The following is a 10225-nucleotide window of genomic DNA, read 5'->3' on the forward strand; positions in this document are numbered from 1 at the left end:
AAACTCTTAGAGGAAAACATAGGCAGAACACTCAATGACATAAATCAAAGCAAGATCCTCTAGGACCCACCTCCTAGAGTAATGGAAATAAAAACAAAAGTAAACAGATGGGACCTGATTAAACTTAAAAATTTTTGCACAGCAAAGGAAACTATAAGCAAGGTGAAAAGACAACCCTCAGAATGGGAGAAAATAATAGCAAATGAAACAACTGACAAAGGATTAATTTCCAAAATATACAAGCAGTTCATACAACTCAATGCCAGAAAAAGAAACAGCCCAATTAAAAAGTGGGGGAAAGACTTAGACATTTCTCCAAAGAAGACATACAGATGGCTAACAAACACATGAAAATATGCTCAGTATTGCTCATTATTAGAGAAATGCAAATCAAAACTACAATGAGATATCATCTCACACTGGTCAGAATGGCCATCAACAAAAAGCCTACAAACAAATGCTGGAGCAGATGTGGAGAAAAGGGAACGCTCTTGCACTGTTGGTGGGAATGTAAATTGATATAGCCACTAAGATGGTATGGAGATTCCTTGAAAAAAAACTAGGGATAAAACCCCATATGACCCAGCAATCCCACTTCTAGGCATATACCCTTAGAAAACTAAAATTAAAAAAGACACATGTATCCCATTGTTCATTGCTGCACTATTTACAATAGCTAGAACATGGAAGCAACCTAGCTTTCTATTGACAGATGAATGGATAAAGAAATTGTGGTACATATACATAATGGAATATTACTCAGCCATTAAAAATGAATGCATTTGAGTCCGTTCTGATGAGGTGGATGAACCTAGAATCTATTATACAGAGTGAAGTGAGTCAGAAAGAAAAAGTTAAATATCATATTCTAATGTGTATATACAGAATCTAGAAAAATGGTACTGAAGAATTTATTCATAGGACAGCAGTGGAGAAGCAGACACAGAGAAGAGGCTTATGGATATGGGGAGAGGGGAGGAGCAGGTGAGATGTATGGAAAAAGTAACATGGAAACTTACATTACCACATGTGAAATAGATAGCCAATGGGAATTTGCTATATGGCTCAGAAAACTCAAACAGGGGCTCTGTATCAATCTAGAGGGGTGGGATGGGGTGGGAGATGGGAGGGAGCTTCAAAAGGGAAGGGATATATGTACACCTATGGCTGATTCATGTTCAGGTTTGACAGAAAACAACAAAATTCTGTAAAGCAATTATCCTTCAATAAAAAATAAATTAAAAAAGAATACTGTGGGTTGCCATTTCCTACTCCAGGGGATCTTCCCAACCCAGGGATGCAACCTGCATCTCCTACATTGGCAGGCAGATTCTTTACTATTGAGCCACCATGGAAGCCCCTAAAGGGTGGCACACCATGATTAAATAGGGCTAACAAGAATGCTAGACTGGACCTATATTAGAAAAATACAGAAAAAAATTAATTAATCACATTAACATGTTAAAAGAGATTATGGGAGATCACCTCAATAGGTGCAGAGAAAGAAACTAACATTCAGTATCCACAAATGATGTTTAAAAACCTAGGATACTAGGAATAGAATAATATTCTATAATCTCATAAAGAGGAGACATGTGTAAGCTGCAGCCCACACCAAATGTAATGGTGAAAGACTGAATAATTCTATGAGATTGGAAAGGTAGAAGCCTTCTTTTACCATTTCTATAAAATGCACTGGAGATCCCAGCCAATGAAATATGACATGAAAAAGAAAATGTAAAATTTTAGAAAGGAAGAAGCAAAACTACCATGGTTTGCAGATGACATGATTGAGAATGGAGTGTAAAGACCTTGAGCTGAGGGTGTGCCTGGCATGTTGGAGGAATATTGAGGTCATTGTGGCTGGAGCAGAGTGAGGAAGATGGGTTGAGATAGGAAAAGGAGGCTGGAGAGTTAACAGTACCAGCATGACTTCCATTCACCTGAGTCAGGCACTATGCTGGGCCCTTGAAAGCAATGTTGAATTCTCACCACAGACACCTGAGAGAAAATTATGATCCTCACTTTCCGGATGAGGAAACTGAAGCTTAGAAAAGTTGAGGTCATGAGGTCACCCAGGGGTAGCACAGCCAGGATTGAAAACCAAGTTGGCTTAATTTCTGAGCCACCTGGTGGCTCAGACGGTAAAGAGTCTGTCTGCAATGCAGGAGACCCAAGTTCAATCCCTGGGTTGGGAAGATCCCCTGGAGAAGGAAATGGCAACCCACTCCAGTATTCTTGCCTGGAAAATCCCATGGACAGAGGAGCCTGGAGGGTGGCTACAGTTCATTGAGTCACAAACAGTCAGACATGACTGAGCAACTCCACTTTCACTTTCACTTTGCCTAATTTCAAATCATGTATGTCTAAGCCTCTTCAGTGTGCAACCATTTGGCAGCAGTGCTGGGTGTGGTTGAGAGCCATCATTGACTTGGGAAGGGCAAGAAGGAGAGAGAGCTTTTCAACAGGGGACTTGAGGGAACTCACTGGAGCTCACTCTAACCTACTGGTTAGAATTCAGGCTTTCATTGCTATGGCCCAGGCTCAATCCCCAGTCAGGGGACTGATATTCTGCAAGCCATGCGGCATGACCAAAAAAAAAGAAAGAGAAAAGACCCATTAAGGGACCTTGAAACTCCCAAGGGCTGGGTGCTGTTGGGGCAGAGCTGTGGGTTATTTATTTATTTTGAGGTTAATTTTGACTAGATTCTAGGATCTGAGGTAGGAGCTGACTAGAGATGACATTTGGAGAGGGAGGAGGGGTTGAATTACATAGGACCTTGAAGGCTGTTCTGAGAAGTAGGAACCTTCTTCTGAAGGCACTGGTGAGCCATGGCAGGCTCTGAGCATGGGAGGAATGGGGGTCAGCTTTGTGCTTGAGCAAGACCTGCTACTCCTCCCAACTCTTTTCTCATTCTCCTGCTTCCTCCCTTGGTTCCAGTTACACCAGCCTCCTTGCTGTTCCTCAAACACAGCAAGCTCCCAAGCCTTTAAGCTCACTGTGGCCTCAGTTCAGTTCAGTTCAGTTCAGTTGCTCAGTCGTGTCCGACTCTTTGTGACCCCATGAATCGCAGCACGCCAGGCCTCCCTGTCCATCACCAACTCCCGGAGTTTACTCTGTGTCCTATGTCTGGACAATTCTTCCTCCAGTTTACCCACATGGTGCTCTCTCTCTCACCTCTTTCAGGTTCCTGATCAAATGTAACTTCCTCAGAGAGGCCTTCCCTGACCTCGTATGATTTAACATCCACTCCCATCCCCCTTACTCTGCTCTATCGCTCACCTTAGCTGTTATCACCTTATACTTATTGTCCATTCCCCCACTAGAGTGTAAGCTTCATGAGGCTGTGATGGGGGCCTATGACTGCATCTATATGGCCTTGGCAAATGCCTTTCTCAGGCAGGAAATGTTAGTGGATAACAGGGCCTCAGGAGCCAAATCACTTGTGCTGAAATCCTGGATTTACCATAGCTAAGCTGTGTTATTTTGCACGTGGGACCTAATTCCTCTGTGTCTGTTTCCCTCCCTGGGTTAGGCAGTAACTAACTAAGTACTGGCTTAGACAGTAAAGAATTCACCTGCGATGCGGGAGACCTGGGTTCAGTCCCTGGATTGGGAAGATCCCCTGGAGAAGGGAATGGCTAGCTACTCCAATATTCTTGCCTAGAGAATTCCATAGACAGAGGAGCCTGGCAGGCTACAATCCATGGGGTCGTAAAGCCTCCAATTGGACTGAGCGACTTTCACTTTTCTTTCAAAATTGGAACAGATGTGCTAAGCTCAGCCATGAGAACCAGCTGTTAACCTGTGAATTGCTGGCACAGTCTGGTTAAGTAAATGCTAGCTAGTGTTGCTATTTATTCCCTAACTCTCAGTCTGAGTTAGATGCCCCCAGAGTGGTCGCTGGTTCTCAGTGAAGAGCAATCTCGTCTAGACAAGGAGGTGGGGCCTTGGCTGAGGTCTCTCCCTGCCTGGGTCCCTCCCTCGCCCCACTTCCAGGGCCCTCTCTCACAGGCTGAGGTCGCTGTTGACGCTGGTCTGCAGCAGGTAGGCCTTGGCGTTCTGCACGGCCAGCTCGCGAGGTTCTGGCTCGGGCAACTCCATATTGAAGGACATGAAACCCAGCTCAGAGGGCGAGAACTGAAGAGTGGGGTCATCCCTCATGTAGGGCCCATGCTGGGTACCCTGGCTGAATGGCAGGTCTTCTCTCTGGTACATGGTGAACTGGCCCGGGAGGTCTGCCGGCGGCCCCTGGTAGGCAGACTCCAGTTGCTGGAATAGGTTGCCTTCACCCTGCTGTAGCTGGGGCAGCATTAGGCTGGCGTTGTGGCTGGCCTGGAGCCTGCCCTCGCTCAGGTAAGCTTGGGGCTGCACCTCTGCGGAAAAGCCTGGGTTCACATAAGGGTCCTCGGCCTGGAAAACCAGGTTCTCGTTTGGGGTCAGGCTGGCCCTCTGTGGCCAGCCACGGAGGTTGCTCTGATTCGACAGCACCTCCTGACTGCCGCGCAGGATCTGGGGGTCAAGCGGTATCTGCTGCAGCTCCTCGGGGACCAGGGGCCTGGTGCGTTCCCGACTGCGCCGCCGCTCGGAGACCTGTGAGTTTCTACTGCTGGAGGTCGGCTGAGAAGGGGGCTCGGGGTCCGGTGGAGGGTCCCCCATAGTTCAAAGGGATCGCAGACTTCCAGGAAGAAGGCTTGCAGATAGGCAGGCCAGATCAGTCGCCCGTTTTGTGTGCACCCAGCAGCCGCTGGGCTAGCTGCGCCGGTTGCTAGGGACGGAGGGGGCGGGCCGTTACCAGGACAGGGCACGCGGGGATGCGCGACCAAGAAGCGGCTTTTCGCGCAGGCGCAGCCCCATGCCAGAGGGGCTTGCAGTCTTCTCCGGCGGGTTGGAGGGCCTCCTGGGCACGCCCACCAGCCTCTGCACAATCCCACAGCTGACACGGAGGCAGGCATCAAGATGACACGCATACCCCAGACCGGCGATCTTTTTTACTTTTTTAATTTTTAAAGGCAAAGCACCGTCGGCCAAGCCCCTCCCCGGCCTCCCTGAGCTCCCAGTCCCACTCCCCGGCCCCCCAACAAGCTCCGTCAGCGATTCCCCTTGGTCTCCGGTTCGCCCACTTCCTCAGTGGCGGGGCTGGGAGTCTGCACTGTGTCTTCTCCAGCAGCTGTGAGGGGCTGGGGGCTCCGCTCCTCCTTTGAAAGCAATCCACCTGCTGCAGTTTCCTGGTGACAGAAGCGGGGGCAGGTCAAAGACAGCGTGGTCGCACCTCCAGTACTTCTTCAGGCCCTACCCTTCCCGCCCCCTCCCCGCCTTGGACACTAGGCACACACACTTAACCCCGGCCCCTGGTTTCTCTCGTCCTCTGTTGCTCTGGGGCGGTCATCCCTACCTTAGGTAGGGGTCCCTCAAGACTAGAGTCCAGCAGTGCGGCCTCAGTCAGCCCCGAGTCATCGTCCATGCTGATGAAGATGGCCGGGGTCTCACACTCAGGCCCCTCCTCCCGGAAATCAATGGCTTCCTCTGGCTGGGGGGGGCCTGGCCGCGCCGAGGAAGAGGACGAGGACGAGGAGGGGCCTCCCAGTCCCCCAGGCTTCAGCTTCTGTTCTTCCTCCAGTTGCCGCTTTAAGGCCTTCTCCTGGGCCAGCCGCAGGCCGATGAGATCTTGAGGGGGTCGGGGGGCCGGAGGTGGTGCCAGGGCCAGAGGCTCTAAGTCATCCTGGAGGTGCGGGGTGACACACAAAACCTCAGGGACGGCTGGGACCCAAGACCCAGGCTGCTCTGAAGGGGATGGTGGGGGAAAAGATGGAAACCACCCTGAGGCAGACAGCAAAGAGGGCTGGTGTGGGTAGGAGGAGGGGCGCAGGGCACTTCTGGCTTGGGGAGGGGGCTGCAGACCCTCACCTCTTCCAGGGGCCCGGCAGGTGCTTCCTTAGTCTCTGGCTCCTGCTTGCCGCTGGCCTCCAGGATGGCCATGATGGAGTTGGGGATGTGCGCTTGCTAGGGGAAAAGCAGATGGGGGCGCTGTGGAGACCTCCGATCCGGACACAACCCCCTCCCCCAAGTCCCACTCAGACCCTAGGTGTCCTTGACTCTCCAGACCCCAGGACCTTCGTGACACTGCCAGGGTGCCCCTGCCCGCACCCCCGCCTCAGTCCCCCAGGGCTGGACCCATGGGGCCACCCACCCCACACCCGGGGGTACCTGGTGGGGGGTGAAGGAGCGGACGTGGGCCAGCAGGGGCTCCCGGAGCTCTGGGCACTTGTCAAAGACGGCCCCCAGCTGCTGGGGTGGGAGCTGCAGGATGACCTGGAAGCTCTGAGGCTTGGTGCGCTGACAGCACTTGATGAAGCCCTCCCACACCTTGGGATACTTCCACACCTGGACCAGGCAGGGAGGGAGCAGTCGTGAGGGGGCCTGCAGGCAGCCAGCCGCACCAGAAGTTGGGACAAAGACCTTAGCAAGAAGGCCATGCCTCGCTGCATTCTCACCGCCACCTCTAGAGGGCGACGTTAGCCCTGCTAAAGCTAGGAGGCCCAGGGAGGTGCGGGACTCGTCCAGGGTCACACAGGTACCAAGGGCAGAACCAACCCCCAGATCTGCCTGCATCTGCACTTAACCTCTAAGCCAGATGTTGCAAAGTGGCAACCTGTGGTCTGAATCCAGTCTGAAGGCTTGTGGATAGAGGGTTTTTTTTGTTGAAGTTTCATAAAACATTTCTAGCTTCTCTTGAAAACTGGTGCCATCTTTCAGCTCAAGATGCCTCTTGTCTGACTGAGTGCCAAATGATGGGGGGCAAGGGGCAGCTCTGGTGGCTCAAATGGTAAAGAATCTGCCTGCAGTGTGGGAGACCCAGGTTTGATCCCTGGGTCAGGAAGATCCCTTGGAAAAGGGAATGGCTACCCCCTCCAGTATTCTTGCCTGGGAAATCCCATGGAGAGAGGAGCCTGGTGGGCTACAGTCTAAGCAGCTGCAAAGAGCTGCACACAATTAAGTGACGAACACTTTGACGGGGCAGCCACACCTCCTGGACGTGCACCTCTCGAAGTCTGCTCCTACCACCCAGCAGCCTCACTCGCCACCCTGCCGCCCTGCTGCTGTCTGACACAGTGACCCCTAGAGGGCTGTATTGTCTCAGCAGTCTGCCAGTCATAGAGCAGGTCTCTGCACGAGGGCTCCCTTGGGACACTGGCCAAACCGGCTGGAAAAGCCTGCAGTTCTGCCTGAAGTCTGTTGGCAGCACATCCTGCGGCAGTCCCCTGCCTGGGAGACCAGGGTGGTCGGGGCGGGTTACCTGCTTCATGATGAGCCGGGACAGGATGTTCATGACGAAGCCCCCCAGGCGGGGGTACATAGTCAAGGACTGGATGACGGTCCTCATGAGCAGCATGGGCAGGGGGCTCTGCTCCATCAGTTGCTGCATCACCACGGCCAGCACCTCCGACGTGTACACGTTCCGCTCCGCAAAGCACAGGTTGGTGGCTGTGAGGAGGCGGAGAGGGGACCTGTCCCCTTTGCCCAGCAGCCCCTGGGAAGTGGGAGCCCCACATCCCTTAGAAAGCCTCAGCCCTGTGATCTGCCTGCATGAGGTGAGATCCAGCCCCAACTCCCTGAAGCTCCAGGCAAGACAGATTCCCTCCCACCCAGAAGTGGACACTGTGGTCTGATCCTTGGAAAGCCTGGGAGCTGGGGTAAGGGAGAGGACACGTCCATCTCCTGGAAGCCCCACTGGGCCGTGGGAAGACATTGGTCCTTTCTCTTGGAGAACAACGTCCAGAAAGGGTGAGGGGAGAAAGATATGTTGCCTACCCCTGGGGACCCACTGTGGCTGGACTGGGATGGCGTGGCACCTCCACCGCTACTGGAAGGAAGCAGCTGTGGCTTCCATAAGCAGTCCCTCAGGGGACACATGTCCCCTCAGGGGACATGCTGCTCATGGTCTCCACGAGCAGACTGGTCAAGAGACTGCCTGCTCTCAACCCAGTGCACGAGGCTCGTGCTGGTGCTCGGGCGCTACCAGGCCTGGGGGGATATGGAGGTCATAGTTCACAGAGTCATGAAGGAGGGGCAAGAGGAGGAAGTCTGGGCGTAAGATGAGCACCAGGAAGGGCCTGAGGGGGGCTGGTGCAGCAAAAGCACCCACAAGGACAGGCCCCTCAGGAGCACGCTGTGGGACTCCAAATCAGTGAGATCAGTGGTGCTCGGATCCACTGTTAGTGGGGAGACTCTGGGAATTGCCTCTGAACCCCTTCTGCCCCAAACACCACTTGCCAGGTGAGTCTGTCAACCAGGAAGTCTTTATTGAGCTAGAAGAGAGGCCCCCCAATCCTTGAGAGGCTAATGGAGAACAGAGGTAGATGCCTATAAAGAATGGGGGCTGGGGAGCTCCTGTAAGGAAGAGAGGGAGGCTGGAGGCATTGCAGACAGACAGGCAGGGAGGAGGCTGGAGGCGGGGTAGGGAGGGCACCTAGGCTGCAGGGAGCGCAGAAGGTGAACACAGTGCAAGAGGACCCGCCCGAAACAGAGGCTGTTCCTCCTCCTCCCATCTAGGTAGCTGTTGGCTTCTGCCTGCTCTGCCAGAAAGCCTCCAAAATCAGCCTTCTTCCCTCTCCTCTCCTTCAGCTCCACCCCAGCCTCCTCCTGGGCCTCCCACCCACCCTCTAATCCACCCTCCATACAGCAGCCTGAGAGGGTGTCTGAACTTGAACTCGGGTCTATGAGAGACCAGCTGTGGGCAGGGCCTACACCATTACAGCCCGACTCCATCCCCCACCACCATCCTCGACCAGATCCAGCTGGGTCTGCTCTGCAGTTCCAGAACCAGGCCTTGCTAGCAGGGATCATCTCTCCTGCTTCCTCACCCCTGTTCATCCTGCGGTCTCAGCTCAGGTGTCCCCTCCTCCAGGAAGCCTTTCCTAACATCCCACCCAAGGGAGAGTCGGGGGCCCCTTTGGGCCCCCTGCCCCAGTCTTGCTCACTCTGGACTGTTACTGGAGGGATGGACTGTGAGCCCGGGGAGGGCAGGGCCAGGACAGTCCCCATCCCTGCCATGTCCTCAGCAGGGCCCAGCACAGGGCTGAGCAGAGGTGTGTAGTGAGTCTTAATCGCTGGGCCAGTCCACTGGACAGGTCTGGCTATAGAAAAACTCATCAGAGAGGGTGGTTTAAGGGAAGTGAATGCCAGTGATGACTGCTTATACTGACAGACAGTGGGGAGTCCAATGGGGCACAAAACAGGACCTGGAGCTAACAGGCAGGCAGGGTTACTGGTGCAATGGAGAAAAGCACGAGTGGAGCGGAGAAGCGTGCTCTGGGATGAACAGCCAGTAGGGAGACCAGCTGAAGGGCTGCTGAGAGCGCAGCAATACAGAGGCTCCGCGTGGGCGTGGGTTTAGGGAGAAACCACTCGGGGCGTCGCCAACATCTCCAGGGCCTGGCTGCTGGCTGCACGGGTGACCTGTGGTCAAGCCCTTTCCCCCTGGGCCCCAGCTCCCTTGTGTGAGATCAAGGACCAAACCCGGGGTCTGTGAACGGGCATCACTGGAGCGGTGGGCGGGGCCCGACGGTTACAGCCTGACCTCCTTTCTTGACCAGACCCCTGCCCCCAAACCACCAGATCCAGCCAGGGGCCGCTCTACAGTTCCAGAATCAGGCCATGCTAGCACAATCTGAGTCCCCTCAAATGGTACACAAGGTCACGTGTGGGTACGGTCCTTGGGAATGGGCTCATAACTTCCAGAGGTCACCTAAGGGGCCAGGGCGTGTAAGACGACCACTCCTGAGCCTCAGCTTTGAGACACTCCACCGCGTGCACTAGAGGCCTGAGTTCCCTCTCAGTTGTAGTGTGTGTTTAGTATTTTCAGAAGCTCCTCTCTTGACCTAAAGGTTTCTGAGAGAATCTGCTGAGGAAGACTAGGAAATATGTCACTGAAGCTACTTCAGGCAGGACAAGACACTAGCAAGGAGGGAAAACCCCCCTCCCTGCTTTTAAAGGAGAGAGGAGGAAGCAAGACCAGCTGTCTTCTGAGAAGAGCAGGGAACAGTAAGGGCTCCTGCCTCCGTGGGAAAGCGTGGTTTCTGGACCAGCAGCCATGGAGGACGTGGAGGGGAGCATGGAGGGAGGGGAGGGGAGCGGAGGGAGGGAAGGGCGCGCCGAGGGAGGGAGGGGAGCGTCCCCCTGGGACCCAGGAGGCCATCTGCAGGCAGAACCGGTTTCGGGCTC

At 54.0% G+C, this 10225-nt stretch overlaps 2 protein-coding genes across 5 annotated transcripts in view; both read right to left on the bottom strand.

The window, feature by feature from the left end:
• RSPH6A (radial spoke head 6 homolog A (Chlamydomonas)) overlaps nucleotides 1-3316 on the bottom strand; it is a 22467-nt gene extending 19151 nt beyond the window's left edge. The window contains exon 1 of the mRNA XM_010852705.1: nucleotides 3267-3316. Within this exon, the coding sequence (XP_010851007.1) occupies nucleotides 3267-3316 (50 nt within the window). The remainder of the gene's footprint in view (nucleotides 1-3266) is intronic.
• Nucleotides 3317-4972: 1656 nt separating this feature from the next.
• SYMPK (symplekin) overlaps nucleotides 4973-10225 on the bottom strand; it is a 33495-nt gene continuing 28242 nt past the window's right edge. For all 4 annotated transcript variants that reach the window (XM_010852627.1, XM_010852625.1, XM_010852624.1 and 1 more), the window contains 5 exons: nucleotides 7299-7486; nucleotides 6209-6385; nucleotides 5909-6004; nucleotides 5397-5723; nucleotides 4973-5229 (listed from right to left, as the gene is read on the bottom strand). In XM_010852627.1, coding sequence (XP_010850929.1) covers nucleotides 5092-5229; nucleotides 5397-5723; nucleotides 5909-6004; nucleotides 6209-6385; nucleotides 7299-7486 — 926 coding nt within the window. In that variant the 3' untranslated portion in view covers nucleotides 4973-5091. The remainder of the gene's footprint in view (nucleotides 5230-5396; nucleotides 5724-5908; nucleotides 6005-6208; nucleotides 6386-7298; nucleotides 7487-10225) is intronic.

Source organism: Bison bison, unplaced genomic scaffold (assembly GCF_000754665.1).
Source record: "Bison bison bison isolate TAMUID 2011002044 unplaced genomic scaffold, Bison_UMD1.0 scf7180017864313, whole genome shotgun sequence".
NCBI lineage: Eukaryota > Metazoa > Chordata > Mammalia > Artiodactyla > Bovidae > Bison > Bison bison.